Raw genomic sequence first — 16,837 nt, 5'->3', positions numbered from 1 at the left:
TGTCTCCACTTTCTTTGAAACTCTGAAGGAAAGACAACTCTCACTTAACCAGCTCGACACAGACTTAACATTATTTCCCTTCACTCAACCTTGACACGGAAACGTGATATAAGAGAGCCTAGTATTGGAGTGTCTACAGTAAAATAAATAAGTGTGTGAATTATTCGTTTCAAATGTATTGGAGATTTTCATACATCGCGGAAAAACCTATAAATAGCTATCTGTTTGGTGTATCCGGTGTACAAACTAATTGTAGTCTGGATATCTCATTGAAAGGTATATGATCATTGTTTGTGCACCTTTTAGCACTGTAAAAACACATTTTCAAAACGCTTATGCACAGACTTAAGTCTATATATATAATTATTAATATTATTATTAATGATATAATTATATCATAGACTTAGATCTATATATAGATATACTACTCTAGACTGGACATGGAGATTTTTTAGCACTACAAAAAATGTGAAAGTTTTGTAGAAAGTTGGATCAAGGCGTTGTTTTGTAAAGTAGTTAAAAGAAGTAAAGGCTTTTTTTTTTTTATCCTAACCTATGACCCCTATGTAAGATATACATTAAGATGTAGATCTAGATCTAGTAGGCCTAATTGAACATCAAAAATAAGAGTAGGCCTACTCTCGTCTCATAATTATAATTTCGCAATTTTTAGATACATTATCTAGAAAGATCTAGGTAATCAATCTATTTAAATGTATATAACGTGATTTAAATCAACATGAATTATTTCGATCTAGGATTTTTGAAACATAATCTCAATGGAAACTAAAAGGAAATGGTTTGTTTCATATCTGTCTGTGGCATTTTACTTCTCGAGAGACGATCATTTCCCTTTGCAACTTCTTGTGTGACTAAAGAGGCCAATCTTTGATACACAGCTGCTATCGCAGGTTGGGCATATATAATCACCAGGCGCCGTTGCATTTTCACCCTTCTTTCTGCTTCTGTTGTGTATGACATCTGCAATCTGTGACCCTTCATTTATGCTCTCTCTCCATGTGGATCTGTCCAGTGCCACCTCTTCCCAGTTGGCAGTGTCGATTTTGAAGAGCTTCATGTCGCGTTTGCATACATCCGTATAACGTAAAAGTGGGCGACCAGCGGCTCTCCTGCCTTCTGTTAGATCGCCATACAGGATGTCCTGTGGAAGTCGACCTACTGGCATTCTACGAAAGTGGCCAAGCCAGCCAAGGCGTCTGCTGCTGATAACAGAGCGGATGTCCTGGCACCCTGCTCTTTGTTTCATATATTTGCGTCAATATTCGAGAAATGATTTTGCATTATTTCTAAACTTTGAAAACTAAAGATCATTACTTTTCTAAGGCAGAAAAGATTTTACGTGCATAAAAATCTATATATATATATATATATATATTCAGTCGCGGATAAGAATTTATTTCCGGTTTCCAGTCTAGATATAATATATATAAGTCTATGGTTTAAAAGTTTAAACATTCTATGACGATTGGTCTCGCTTGAATACTGTAATTGTAGCGTACGAATATAATGTATTCCAAAGTGTGAATTATACGATTTTTTTTAGAATAGACTGATAGAAATTTGCAAAGGGGCACTAACGGGTCGATGGGGGTGTATGGGCAATGGCTGGAGTGTTATGTTGTTATTTTCTGAAATCATACATTATAATGAGTAGGCCTACATAATTAGCTTACAATAATAATTGTTAACGCTTCTTTTATAGCAATCAGCTATAGGACATAATAAACATTATTGCATATAGTGTATAATCTGGTAAGTCGATGTTAATTACAGTGAATCCATGGTATCACTCTATCTGACTCTATCACATAGTCTAAAGTAGAAATCAGCTGACCTGACGTCTGTCAGATCATCCCTTTTCTTATCTCCCAATGGTTGTCATCTTCGTTTCCTATTTTAAATCGATTCTCTTCATTTTTTGGGTAATTGTCATACTTGAAATGTAGCATCGATTCTATATTTTGACATCTTTATGTTCCGACGGTAGTATCGATTCGCCTCTTGTAACGGGAGAACACTTCGCACTACTTGTGTGAATAATTTAAAACCAAAAACCTGGCTAATCTCCCCTGAGATAACTCTCGCCTGCTATTGAAATTGTATTTCGTTTGTTTCGAAAATATATTGTCTCCCTTTAACGTCTTTGACTGACACACGTTTTTGATTGCGTTTCTTAATTTTGTGTTTAAAACTAAGGAAATAGTGTAATCTTCGAGATATATATTTGGCGCTGACTTAGACTCAATATAGTCGATATATAAAATGTTATTTAACCTTGGTTAGGCCAATATTAGAATGTGCATCCTCTGTTTGGGACCCCTCAAGAAAACATTAAGAAACTAGAACAGACACAAAATAGAGCAGTGAGATTCATAACAAACGAATATACACATTTGACTAGAGTAACACCTTTAGTAAAATCACTAAATTTAGAAAGCCTTCAGGACAAGACTTTAAAGTAGCAATAATACATAAAACACTGATCAATAATCTTCAAATACAAAAACAAAATTTAATAAAATACTCAGAAAGACACAAAGATAAAGGCACATTCCTCATCCCATATGCTAGGACAAATTTGTACAAAAACTTCTTCTTCCCTAGCGCTATTAGTGCATGGAATGGGTTGCCTGAACTAGCCAGGAAAACCAGTGACTTGGCGGAGTTTAGGTCATTGGTTAATATGCATGACTAAATGCATGACGCGTAGGACGTAATCATGTTCTTTTTTGAAGTAACGTCTGTATCAGATAAGATAAGATAAGATATGGAAGGCCCGTCCATTCTTTTATGTTGCCTTCCCATCGCTTTCTCCGTTTGCCTCTTCTTCTTCTTTTTCCTGGTACTGTTCCCTGAAGGAGGGTCTTGGCGCGCCCTGAGGACCTTGTGTTATGACCATAGAGTTTTACTTTGCCCATTATCTTATCATATATATATATTACAGACTTTACTTCAAAAAGAAAATAATTACTCCCTACGCATTTCACGTGTCAATCTAGTCATGCATGTTAATCTATGACTTAAGCTCTGCTAAGCTGTGGTTTTTCTTGGCTGATTCAGGCATTCCATTCTCTAATGGCGCTAGGGAAGACGAAGCACTTGTACGAATTTGCTGTAGCGTACAGATTTAGAAATGTGTCTCTATCCTTGTGTCTTTCTGATTATTTCACCGGGCTTTGTTTTTCTCTTTGTAAGTTATGGTTAAGTGTTTTATATATTAAAATGTTTTACATGTTTCAGATGTTCCTTCAGAGAACTTCCTAGTCCAAACCTCCCGCATGACGACGGAGGATGGGCAGGGTTCAACATCGATAATTCCAAACGACAGTCCAGCGCGCAAACCGCACGACCAGGCAGCCGTTATAGCTACTTTACTTTTTATTCTTCTGTCCTGAAGTGTCTGTTCAGTTCTAATGTTTCGCACGCGGAGATTTAGTAAAGTAAGGTTCCCCTTTCAGACCTTGTGGTCTATAGGGGAGTCGATGTAAAGGTCATCTATTTCTGTGGCCTACTGTTAACGTGGATGTCAGGTAGCCAGCACAACGACTAACCTTTTTCCCCAACTAATGTCAGGTACCCATTAGAGCTGGATGAACTAGGTGGCCGACGATCCCAAAATTAAAAATCCTGCCACTAGGCCTACTCTCCATGCATAATTTAAACCTGACATGATGTGCGTTCTTTTAATGATGAAATTATGCTTATTAAGCTTTTTTTTAAGGGGAAGTCAGAATTTCAAATTGTTGTGTGTCGAATCAAAAGACTTTTTTTCCATGTATCGTCTATGTCCCACTTCTTCCTAAAAACAAAACACAAAAAAAAAAAAACTCAGCTTAGTGTAGCTTTAGACTTATGTAATCGTATCTGGTGGGAAGCGTGGTCGAGAGGCCAAGTGTGCTTGAACTAAGCTTGGCTTGGCTACCTAGAAGGGGGCTCGAGGTTCGACACCCGACTCGGGCAGAGTTGTGTTTACTGAGCGCCTAAAGGCAGCATGGAAAACCGACTCCTAGATACTCCCTCCCCCCCACTGGTCCACAAATGAGATTGGACCAAAAGCGCTCTGAGCATGCTATAAGCATGAAAGTAGCGCTCATAGGCATATATAAATATAGACTGGCCGAAGGAAGTAACTTCATGTAACTTGAAAACATGTATATCTATTGGTGTCGGATTTCCGAATTCTGAAAAATTGAAAAATTGCATGATCTTCAGACATAAATAAAGTACACAGAAATGCAAGTCACAAATTTTCGTTTCATAAAACTCTATTATCGGCCAGTCTATATTTATTTGTCTATGGTAGCGCTATATAAAAGCTATAATAATAATAATCTAGTTGAAAATTGTGTTAACCTAACCCTACTAGTAATGTTCAATTGTGCTTGAGACAAGCACAAACACTTACGTAACATACCGGCTCCATAGACTTCTCTGAATTCTCAGCAGGCCTAGACCACAGACAGAGACGATCCGGATTTATCTTAAGGTAACACATAGCTTTGGGCCCCCTAGGAAATATTTAGCACTTACTTTAGGAATAGAGATACACAAACTACAAGGCCGATTTACAAAACACATACACAGATTCAACTCTATCAATAAACGAGTATTACATCACATTTCAATACATAGGCCTAAATCATCTTCTCATTTTGAAGTAACGTCTGTATTATATAAGATCAGAGATATATTTAGACATACAAGGGCCCCGAAATGGTCCCATATCCCAAATAGCTAAGGTCCTTTTTTTTCAAGTCTAAATACGGCTCAGTTCACACAAGCATTTATTCAGCATATCTCACTCTAACTCACCTGCTCCCTGAACTTGTCTGTATTCTTTGCATGCTCAATGTGAGGTCACGTAATGTACTATCCCCCTTCCCATTTTTTTCTTTTTTTTCCCCTCTAAACAGCACCTGATAATGATTGTTGACATTGTTGAATATTTCTTTTCTATTTGGTTGTCTGCCATTGGCTGTTTTAACTCTTCGTGTGTCGTCTGCTAGGGTCGATATTAAAATAAAAAGCGTGTGAATTATTTTAAAAAATAAAAAGGATTTTAAAATTCACGGACAACGTGTTTTCCATTAAAGCAATACAGCAAATGGAAGTATCTTCATGAACTAGTTTGTTTTAACCAGTGGCGTAGCGAGGTAGGGGTGACTTCCAGATGAAAGAATACGATGATGGGCACCTCATTAGAAACTTGAAGGTTTAGTGTGACAAAATGGTGGATGTACATAAATAATAAGCAAAATTAAAAAAAAATACTTAAAAAAAAAATAAACAACAAAGCTTTTATTACGTGTATCAATAAGTTTGGACTAGTCTGGTTATTAAATTTGTGATAAGCCTCAAACGACAATCTATAAGGGGGATTAATTCAGCTTATGCCACCACTTCAGTCAAGTGCTATTTCTTTATCTTGTTTGAGATACCAAACAAAGTAATTTATTACCAATAGTTAATTTACTAATTGTTTTTTTTTTTTAATTGATGCTTGTGTTGTCAGGTAAAGAATTAATTAATTGTGCAAAATTTCAGCTTGATTGGAGATTGGGTGTCGGAGAAATAACGTGTACGAACTTTTGGACAGACAGACAGACAGACTGAGTGCGTTTATACAAGATTTGTAAAAAAAAAAAAAATAATTTACAAAGGCATTTTATAGACAGTTCGTGTTTACTCTTCTGTGTGGTACTTACAGTGTCATAACGATATGTTGACTCTTTCTCTCCTAACCAACGATGCAAACGTTGATTCCATCAGAATGTGGTAAATAATTACGGGGAGAAAGAGTTAATGATGTGTGAGCGCAGCTGATAAGAATTAATTATTTTTGGTATAATCTTGACGATATTGTTTTTACCTTTACATGAAGACATTTCAAGTAAACAATTTACAGCTCCAGAGAGAAATTAAGTTTACTTCGTCATAGGTTTAAGGTTTAGGTTGCCCTTACTGTCATAACAGAGCGTTGAACCAATGTCCAGATTGTACTGGCAAGTGCGGTAACCCAGATTGTAATTCATAGAGCAGACGTGAGCCATGCCGCAGTAATCCGTTGGTTTGCAGGGCGGATCCGGCATACAGATTCCACTTGGCATATCTCCCGTGTGTTGCGCGTTCGTCTCTTCCGGTTTAGATCGACGAACGATTTTTATTGCTGACCTGGCGCCTAATCGCTGATCGTCATATCCTTGATTGCTTCCCTTGTAAAGCGGGAGGTAATTCTCTTTAGTTCTCTCTGTGAATTTCGGCGCCGAAGTTCCTGAGTCTTCCGTAACGCCGTCTTTGGTTGTCGGCGTGTCCTGACCAACGCAACGTCCGTCGGGGCATCCGAAGCGACAGTGGATCTTGGGATAGCAGATGCGTTGAAAGGCACAGTATTCATGGACACAACAGCCTTCGTCACATGTTCTGTACTGGATGGAGAAATTAGAGAAACGAAGGAATGTACAAACTATCCATTAACGACATTCCCTTTTATATCTAGAGCTAGATGTATTGGGGATTGTCAGGATGAGTCCTTTATTTAATTTGATTTGATTTATAAGATCCAGTCTAAATATTTTAAAGCAATCAATAATTATTAAGATAGAAAAAGAATAACAAGCGATCTGAAAAATGTGGGGTGATATAATGAACCTAAAGAAGAGGAAAAAAAAAAAGAAATAGAGGAAAATTTTGATTTGAAAGATGACTGGTGTCAACTAAATTTCTCAAAGTCTAGCAATGAATCCTCGAATTTACTCCGCTTTATCATTTATAATTATTAACCCATTTCTTTTTGCAATATGTTTTCAGTTGATATTATTGTGTGCTACTAATGGAAGTATTTACAAAACTGATTCTTGGGAGCTAAAAAAAAAACACAAATATGATCAAACAGTTTTTAAAATACATAAAAACTTTCTATATTCTGTACACAAGGTACACTAGTTTTATTCATGCAATATATAAATAAATATCCCCCCGTGGTCTCTTATGTCTATTTGTTTAGGTAGGGCCTATCAATTTAAGATCATCTGTTTATTAATATTCTTTATAGACATATTGGTCTGAAAGATAACAATATTGAGAAGATGTAAAATTATTGTAAGTATATATTTAGATAATAATAAAATTATAATTGCAAAATTGTATTAATTTTAATAAGTTAAAAAAGTAATAATTTAACGAGCCAATCAAGCGAACGCATTTATTGGCCTGCCAACACATACAGTGTTTCCCAAACTTTTTCCTTAACGTAGTACTCTGCCCTTATCTAAGTATTTAGCGGAACACTTTGCTTATTTTTTTTAGAGAGATTTACCACTTGGTAGTCTACTACTTAATTATTCCTGCAGTAAGACGATACACATGTTCAGGCTTTGCGAAACACTAAGGTTCCGCAGTACACAGTTTGGGAAACACTGCAACAGTATAAACGCAACGCTCCATTAAAAAAAAATGACGTCTAGGGAAAAAAAAAAGATATTTTTAAATACAATATTGCCGGTGGAAGTTTTATAAAAATGTTACTTACCCTTATAGCTTGAGAACCTCTGCAATAGAGCACAACCAAGAGAAGAAAACTCGAGCGAATAAAAACTGTGTGCATGATTTACGAAGCTCCTGACAGCTCGCCACTCGCCGGAAGCTCTGTCTTCATTCAGTCTAACAGACACGAGAAATGAATAGGCCTTGAGTAAGATTTGGTGATTGGGGGAAAAAGATGAACTAAGGGATGTCATAAGGATCGATGATTGGTTACTTCCCTTTCTCCCCTTCCTAAACTTGATATTTTCATATTGCATACGGGAAATCGTTTGCTCCGTTATAAATGTCCCGGATATTTATTTCATTCACTTATCAAAGAGCCAGCTACATCTTCTTTTTCGTTTCTATTTTCTTTATTCTCCGCACCTATTTTTAGATGATACATACATCTTAAACATAAATAAACAGCAGCACCAGGGACCAAGTTTTTAAATGAGAGATTGTAGTGTTTTAAATGCGGCGAAAATAAGGGACTGAGCCGACCAAGGCGAGAACCGAATCAGAAACCCCCATTAGTAACGAACCATGCTGGGAATTACTCCTTTAGAGCACGTGAGAGGAAGCGAGCAGTGAGGTTTAAGGTCGCCTTGTCCTCGTACAAGGACAGCCTCTGTGTCGGACATGTACCAGTTTTCTCTCTATCAAATCCTTGTCCCGATCGTCTTTCGTGCAGAACTCTGCATTCGTAAAGAATGTGTTCTATTGTCTCGTCGTCCTCCATGCAGTGGCGACACCGTGTGTCGTAATTTTCCCTCCACCGTCCGAAGTAAGCACCAATTGGTTCAACATGCTCGAGCGTGAACCAGTGATCCTGGAAACGACAACACCGCCTAGCAATAACGCACTAAGCGAACTTAACCTCTCGACCATCGGAATGACCAAGACATTCTTTTGGTCCAGAGTCGTTTCGCCGATATGCAAGTTACCACCCCAGTGGTCAATGGTCACATGCCTTAGCTAGCCCCTCCCCCACCTCGCCACATCCGTTCACCAACAACTTCAATAGAGCCGACACAGACAGCCGTTAGGCATGTATTAGACAAACGATGGCTCTATTTAATTGTGTTGTGGACAACATAAATACATTACATATAGAAGCTTCAGTGGTTATGAGTAATTAAGCTGTGAACGTAAGTATAGAAGTGAAGCTGGGTCCCTGGTGCTGCTGTTTATTTATGTTTAATATGTATGTATCATCATTTGTTTCAGCAACTAGCTTCACTTCTATATTCACACTATTTTTAAAGAATCAGTTTTCTTTACATCTTCCGTTCGATTTGTATATTTCGGACATTCCTTCCGAAATGAAAATTATTACTTACGACTAGTCGACCCGCGACGTAGCATACGCCGCTATTTAGTGACGGGTGAAAAACTTCCTGAAAGACACAGTTGTCCAAATGGGTTGGGTTTGGGCAAACGACTGTGAGTGAATGAAAAGAAGGAACTCTGGAGAGAGCAACATACAATTGTCCATGACTGAAAACAGGTTTTGGAAGATACAGGCAAATCTTTTTGAACGTTTGGCCTTGTGCTTTATTAATTGTCTTGGCAAAGGCTAATCTAACAGGGAATTGTCTGCGCGTAAAGGTAAAAGGCAAATTTGAATCTGATGGAGTCAGGCATATCCCGGGAGTAAGGACAGTTTGAGAGGTAGCAACTGGGATAGTTTTACACTCCGTTTCTTGTTCTCCCCGCCCCCCCCCCCCCCTGCGTTTTTTTTTTATCTGAGCCGCGCTCTCTGTCGCTGCGAAAGTTACTTGGAGTAAATCTAGTCTGACTGGCAGAAATAAAAGTTATCTTTACATGACATTTTAGAGAGAGGGTTAGAGAGTCGACGTAGTTGGGCGACGTAGAGAATTATATGTATAGATACGCCCTAGCACGAAGGCACGGTGGCTTCCGAACCTGAGCTCCTAAGTTTGAATCTTGGTGAAGACTGAGGTTTTTAATGTCGGGATCTTGTAAGGCTCCTCTGAGTCCACCCAGCAGTAATGGATACCTGACATTTAATTGGGGAAAAGTAAAGGTGGTTGGTCGTTGTGCTGGCCACATATCACCCATGTAAACCATGGGTCACAGAAACAGATGACGTTTACATCATCTGCCCTATAAGACCACAAGGTCTGAAAGGGGAACTTTGTTTTACTTAATCTTTACATCATATACCCTATTAATCGCAAGATCTGAAAGGGGAACTTTGTTTTACTTAATCTTTACATCATATACCCTATTAATCGCAAGATCTGAAAGGGGAACTTTGTTTTACTTAATCTTTACATCATATACCCTATTAATCGCAAGATCTGAAAGGGGAACTTTGTTTTACTTAATCTTTACATCATATACCCTATTAATCGCAAGATCTGAAAGGGGAACTTTGTTTTACTTAATCTTTACAAAATATACCCTATTAATCGCAAGATCTGAAAGGGGAACTTTGTTTTACTTAATCTTTACAAAATATACCCTATTAATCGCAAGATCTGAAAGGGGAACTTTGTTTTACTTAATCTTTACATCATATACCCTATTAATCGCAAGATCTGAAAGGGGAACTTTGTTTTACTTAATCTTTACATCATATACCCTATTAATCGCAAGATCTGAAAGGGGAACTTTGTTTTACTTAATCTTTACATCATATACCCTATTAATCGCAAGATCTGAAAGGGGAACTTTGTTTTACTTAATCTTTACATCATATACCCTATTAATCGCAAGATCTGAAAGGGGAACTTTGTTTTACTTAATCTTTACATCATATACCCTATTAATCGCAAGATCTGAAAGGGGAACCTTAAACTACTTTACTTCGCCCTAGCACAAACCACCTGCAGAATGGCAAGGCCAGAAAGTGGGCAGGATTCAAACGATACCATGACGACAGCTCAAACTGCCAACTCCACACACCAAAAAAACCCCCAAAAAACAGCAACAACAACAACAAAAATTCGTACACAAATTCCACTAAACCTTCTGAAAAGAAGTAAACTAGAAAAAAGGATAATTTCATTCTATGGCTCCCTACAGTCTCAAGGCGACTATGGATCAAAGGACCTCATTCACCAATAGTAAACAGACAACATTTAGTCACGTGATAACATTGATAAAACAACGAGGAAAAAAAAACTGTCACGTGATAGCCATTATGTATTTAAAATTAGATCGTAATTTGTATAGAAGAGATAGAGAATCACGTGGCTAAATGTTGTTTGTTTACGATTGGTGAATGAGGTCCATTTATATAAATGAGGTGAACGTCTGCTGAAGGTTTCCATCCACACAGTACTCCTCCCTTTCCACACAGCCGATGTGTATCGATACATGATCAGCGGCTTCGCAGGTTATGCCAGGGTGTAGCACTGTGATCTGTAAGTTGTCTAAGGGTCCCCGGCTTCTTAAGGTTGACTCCCGAAGCTTTTCTTACGTTAGATATAGTCGCAAAGCAGCAGAGGCTTACCTTCTCCTAGGTGGGTAGCCAGCCAAGGCAGCAGAGGCTTACCTTCTCCTAGGTGGGTAGCCAGCCAAGGCAGCAGAGGTTTAACTTCTCCTAGGTGGGTAGCCAGCCAAGGCAGCAGAGGCTTACCTTCTCCTAGGTGGGTAGCCAGCCAAGGCAGCAGAGGCTTACCTTCTCCTAGGTGGGTAGCCAGCCAAGGCAGCAGAGGTTTACCTCTCCTAGGTGGGTAGCCAGCCAAGGCAGCAGAGGTTTACCTCTCCTAAGTGGGTAGCCAGCCAAGGCAGCAGAGGTTTACCTCTCCTAAGTGGGTAGCCAGCCAAGACTGCAGAGGTTTACCTCTCCTAGGTGGGTAGCCAGCCAAGGCAGCAGAGCTTTACCTCTCCTAAGTGGGTAGCCAGCCAAGGCAGCAGAGCTTTACCTCTCCTAAGTGGGTAGCCAGCCAAGACTGCAGAGGTTTACCTCTCCTAGGTGGGTAGCCAGCCAAGACTGCAGAGGTTTACCTCTCCTAGGTGGGTAGCCAGCCAAGACTGCAGAGGTTTACCTCTCCTAGGTGGGTAGCCAGCCAAGACTGCAGAGGTTTACCTCTCCTAGGTGGGTAGCCAGCCAAGACTGCAGAGGTTTACCTCTCCTAGGTGGGTAGCCAGCCAAGACTGCAGAGGTTTACCTCTCCTAAGTGGGTAGCCAGCCAAGGCAGCAGAGGCTTACCTTCTCCTAAGTGGGTAGCCAGCCAAGACTGCAGAGGTTTACCTCTCCTAGGTGGGTAGCCAGCCAAGACTGCAGAGGTTTACCTCTCCTAGGTGGGTAGCCAGCCAAGACTGCAGAGGTTTACCTCTCCTAAGTGGGTAGCCAGCCAAGGCAGCAGAGGCTTACCTTCTCCTAAGTGGGTAGCCAGCCAAGGCAGCAGAGGTTTACCTTCTCCTAAGTGGGTAGCCAGCCAAGGCAGCAGAGGTTTACCTTTTCCTAAGTGGGTAGCCAGCCAAGGCAGCAGAGGTTTACCTCTCCTAGGTGAGTAGCCAGCCATGGCTGAAAAGTTCCTCTTGCCAGTTGCTCGCCTTGGCGCCTTTTTTGTTAGTGATAACATCTCAGTTTAGTTTAGATGCAAGCCGTTGGAAGCATTTCGTAGATTTTTTTAGTGCCATATCATATGCCACCTTCGGCTATAACAACCTTGACTTATTCCTAGTACATAGTGTAACTAGAATGAATTAATTTTCTTTTAATGGGGGGAGGGGGCGAAGCCAGGGGAGCTCATCAGTGTGGGAATAACGAGCAAGAAAGGAGTCTAATAGGGTCATTAGCTCCATACATTATCCTGATCTCTCGGTTATTGCCCCTTTTCATTACCATAACCCTCCGCCTGCCCTCATTTACTGAACTCAATACCTCTGTCCAGGACAGGCTCCTCTTTTATTTCCAATAATCTAACTCAAACTTACATTATAAAATTTCAGTATTCATATTTTATTATTCCCTTTTCTAACTTGAATAACATTATTGAATATGTACAAATTTAAAGTAGTATATATATTATAGGTTTGTATGTTTTTGTAAAATGTTTTGTAAAATGTTTTACATGTTTCGGATGTTCCTTCAGAGTTGAAGATAATTACTTCCTAGTCCAAACTTCCCGCAGGACGACGGGGGATGGGAGCGGGCAGGGTTTGAACCCGGGACCATCGATAAATCTGAACGACAGTCCAGCGTGCAAACCGCACGACCAGGCATTTTTGTTTGCAGAATAAATACAAATGACTGTTGTCATAAAGGGATTCGTTTTCCTAGAGCAGTGTTTCCCAAACTGGGGTACGCGTACCCCCAGGGGTACGGGAAGACTTTGGAGGGGGTACGCGTTGCACCTCATTAACTGATTTTTAAAAATAACCATTTATTATGTTCTGTTAATAAATTAAAGTTTCGTGGGAGAGGGGGGCGAGGGGTGCTCAGCATTACATAAAAGGGGTACACATAGGTCAAAAGTTTGGGAGCCACTGTCCTAGAGTATTTATCCCCAGCCTTTATGTTGTGTATTCTACTTGATTAGCAGACGGCCGTGGCTACAAATAAGGACAGCATCACAACAATGGGTCTTCAGGGGAAAAAAACTAAATTAAAGTATGATTACGTTTTTATAAAATTGATGACTATTATGGTAGACTAAGAATTCTGAGCCAGCCATAGAGGTTGGAAGTTTTAATACAAGAAGGTTAATAAATATCTATCTATCTATCTATCTATCTATCTATCTATCTATCTATCTATCTATCTATCTATCTATCTATTTATGACTATTATGGTAGCCTAAGAATTCTGAGCCATCCATAGAAGTTGGAAGTTTTAATAGATTATACAAGAAGGTTAATAACTATCTATCTATCTATCTATCTATCTATCTATCTATCTATCTATCTATCTATCTATCTATCTATCTATCTATCTATCTATCTATCTATCTATCTATCTAACTATCTATCTATCTATCTATCTATCTATTGATGACTATTATGGTAGCCTAAGAATTCTGAGCCATCCATAGAGGTTGGAAGTTTTAATAGATTATACAAGAAGGTTAATAACTATCTATCTATCTATCTATCTATCTATCTATCTATCTATCTATCTATCTATCTATCTATCTATCTATCTATCTATCTATCTATCTATCTATCTATACATCCATCTATCTATCTATCTATCTATCCATCTATCTATCTATATAAATATATATATATATCAGTGGCGTCACTAGCGGAGTGTGGGGGGCGGCGGTCGCATCGGATGACACCCATTAGGAGGGCGACACCTGAATGGAAAAAGAAAATGAATATGGGGAGACACCCAAAGTTGATAGCCGGGGTGGGTTGACACCCTGAGCTAACCGCAGTGGATAGCACCGACCATATATAAATATGTTTAGAGAACAGATTTTAGTACAATTACTTTAATTCATTCTGTCAGTCTGGTTCAAATCTAATACACGTTATTTCTCCCACCTCTCATTCTTAAATCAAGTTAAAACTTTACAAACGTATTTAATAATAAAAAAAAATATAACAAACTAGTTAATTTATTAGTGGTAATTAAATTACTCTGTTTTATATAGGAAACGAAATAAATCTCGCAGTATTGAGAGATATGGCATTAAATGTGCAGTTTTTTCCCTTTTTAAAACTTTTTAAAAATCTTTTTTTTTTTCAGTTACCTAGTTCTAAGTATTGTTGTTGAGAAATGTTTGACCCCAATTTGTACAGTTTTAAATTAAGAACGAAAAGAAAAACATTGTGTTAACATTCATTCATTGGTTACTTTCAGTCGAAAGACGACTATGTCTCATTTTATAAAGGCCAACTGTTGAACTATTGCCATATAGCCCATACAGATGTCACGCAGTTGGTACCATAGGAACGGTAATAACCGATACAAAATGGGATCAGCAGAAGCGTTGCAGGGTCTGCAGGGTCAAGCTTAAACTGCTACAAGCAGTTTAAGGGTCATAGGCTCTTCAAGGTTGGCTCTGAAAACCTGTGTTTAGCAGGTTTGGATTCAGAGTTTATTAAAAGAAATTTCTATAAATCAAATAAGAACATAAAATTAAGATGTTTTTTTAACCTTGGTTAGGCCAATAATGGAATATGAATCCTCTGTTTGGGACCCCTCAACTCAAGAAAACATTAAGAAACTGGAACAGACACAAAATAGAGCAGTGAGATTCATAACAAACGAATATTCACATTTGACTAGAGTAACACCTTTAGTAAAATCACTAAATTTAGAAAGCCTTGAGGCTAGAAGACTTAAAAGTAAAGTAGCAATGATACATAAAACACTGAGCCATAATCTTCAAATACAAAAACAAAATCTAATAAAATACTCAGAAAGACACAGAGATAAAGGCACATTCCTCGTCCCATATGCTAGGACAAATTTGTACAAATGCTCCTTCTTCCCTAGTGCTATTAGAGCATGGAATGGGTTGCCTGAGCTAGCCAGGAAAACTAGTGACTTGTCATTAGTCATTGGTTAACATGCATAACTAGATGCATGACGCGTAAGACATAATCATCTTTTTTTTTTGACGTAACGTCTGTATAATATAAGATAAGTAATGAAGTTTTCCTGATCCAAGTTAGGTAGCCAATTAAGGTTGACGAGGCCCCTTCTGCCCGAAGCTTTCTAATTTAAGCGCAAGTTGCCTCAAATGTGTCAGCAAGTTCTGTTGTTACTGTTTACCCCGTTGATAGTACAACAGGGTATATTGTTGTTTTAGTCAACTTTTTATATTTTTGTTAATAAATAAAGATAAAATACATTTTTTATTTATTCGTATAGACAAAAGGTATATGATACTTATCTTTCTGTTTTTAAACTAATATAAATTTTAAAAATATCTTTTTGTTCTACATAGAATATTAATCAAAGGGCAACTCACGGTTTAGTTACATGTTCCAAGAATATCCCTTGACGACTTGCACAATGATTCGTCTCTTATCGTCTGTTTGGTCAGTTTTCAATTATACAAGTAATCGCCTGGACAAAGCCTCAGAGCACGATTCAAGATTTCATTTTTTTTTCCTAGATTTTTTTTCCCACGGTTCCAGCATACATCAGCTGTAGCAAGCAGTGAGGGAGGGGCATACGAGGTGGTTAATATATCAGTGCTCTCCCACTCTAGACTCCGTGAGCCCCAACGCTGGCACGTGCGGTTGTGAGTTTGCTATTTTAACGACATTCGAGTTGGCTATTTTAACGACATTCGTATTTTCGTAACAATTGTGAGGCTTTGAAGCAATAATAGGCCTACATTGTTGGGCGTGTCAGTAATAATACTTTGTGAAACGGGTCGGTAACAATACTTTGTAACGAGATTCAGTTGTCAGAAACATAGAAACTAATTATTGTAAAAATAATAGACACCTAATGGTGTTTCGGTGAAAAAAACATACAATGTTTATTTATAGAAGACAGAGCAAAAATAATATTTATTATTATTATTATTATAGTAAAGAGTAATGATAATCACTTCTATAAGATAAAATGTAAGTAAAGTTTCACCTTTCAGACATTGCGATACGGACAGATATATGTAATCTGTGTCTGTGGCCAAGGCTAACGAGGGTGTCATGTGGCCAGCACAACAACCAACCGCCTTTACTTTTTATCATTTCGTGTACCCATTAGGGCTGGGTGGACTCAGAGGCGCCATAAGGATCCCGAAATGAAAAATCAGTGCGATTAAAATCCACCGGTCAAAATAGGCCTATCCCAGTATAAGAGGTAGGAGGCGCGGTGGCTGAGCCGTAAAGCGCTTGACTTCCGAACTGGGGTCCTGGGTACGAATCCTGGTGAAGACTGGGATTTTTAATTTCGAGATCTTCGGGCGCCTCTGAGTCCACCCAGCTCTAATGGGTACCTGACATTAGTTGGGGAAAAGTAAAGGCGGTTGGTCGTTGTACAGGCTTCTGTTTTTTGAGAACTATACCTAGTCCTTTGTATTTTGAACCTAATCTAGTCTTCTGTATTTGTGAACCATACCTAGTTTTCTGTATTTTTACCGGTCTTCTTCTTCTGTATTTGTGCAGGATTAATATACTCTGTCTTCAATTTGTAAATTTCTTCTATGGTCACCCTTTTGTCATTCTTTTTCATTTATATGCTATACATGGACTTAAGTATTCGTGTTTTATACTCAGGCTGTATTGACATTTCATTATCTTGAAATAATTAGGTTTAATGAAAGCTTCCTTTTAACATTCACAAGTGTATATGACGTTATTACTTGTGTGTGTGTCTGTGCGTAAGTGTGTGTGTGTGTGTGAG

The 16,837-nt window shown here is 38.5% G+C and overlaps 1 protein-coding gene across 1 annotated transcript; it reads right to left on the bottom strand.

Annotated features, from left to right (window-relative positions):
* Window positions 1-5,322: 5,322 nt before the first annotated feature.
* LOC106057161 (uncharacterized) lies at window positions 5,323-15,655 on the bottom strand. The gene is made up of 3 exons (XM_013214291.2): window positions 15,450-15,655; window positions 7,550-7,680; window positions 5,323-6,446 (listed from the first exon to the last, which is right to left on the bottom strand). Exons 2-3 carry the CDS (start codon window positions 7,622-7,624, stop codon window positions 5,946-5,948), a joined length of 576 nt encoding a protein of 191 aa, XP_013069745.2. The 5' UTR covers window positions 7,625-7,680; window positions 15,450-15,655; the 3' UTR covers window positions 5,323-5,945.
* Between the last annotated feature and the right edge of the window lie 1,182 nt (window positions 15,656-16,837).

The sequence above is a fragment of the Biomphalaria glabrata genome, chromosome 2 (genome assembly GCF_947242115.1).
Source record: "Biomphalaria glabrata chromosome 2, xgBioGlab47.1, whole genome shotgun sequence".
In the NCBI taxonomy this organism is placed as follows: Eukaryota; Metazoa; Mollusca; class Gastropoda; family Planorbidae; genus Biomphalaria; species Biomphalaria glabrata.
The sequence above is the reverse complement of the archived record's forward strand: the minus strand, read 5'-3'. Positions and strand labels throughout refer to the sequence as shown.

Bases quoted from the DNA above. Each gene is read 5' to 3' on its own strand.
- LOC106057161 (XM_013214291.2), bottom strand. From the start codon at position 7,624: ATGCACACAGTTTTTATTCGCTCGAGTTTTCTTCTCTTGGTTGTGCTC. The intron at 6,447-7,549 runs GTAAGTAACATT...TTCTCCATCCAG, and splicing joins GAGGTTCTCAAGCTATAAGG to TACAGAACATGTGACGAAGG.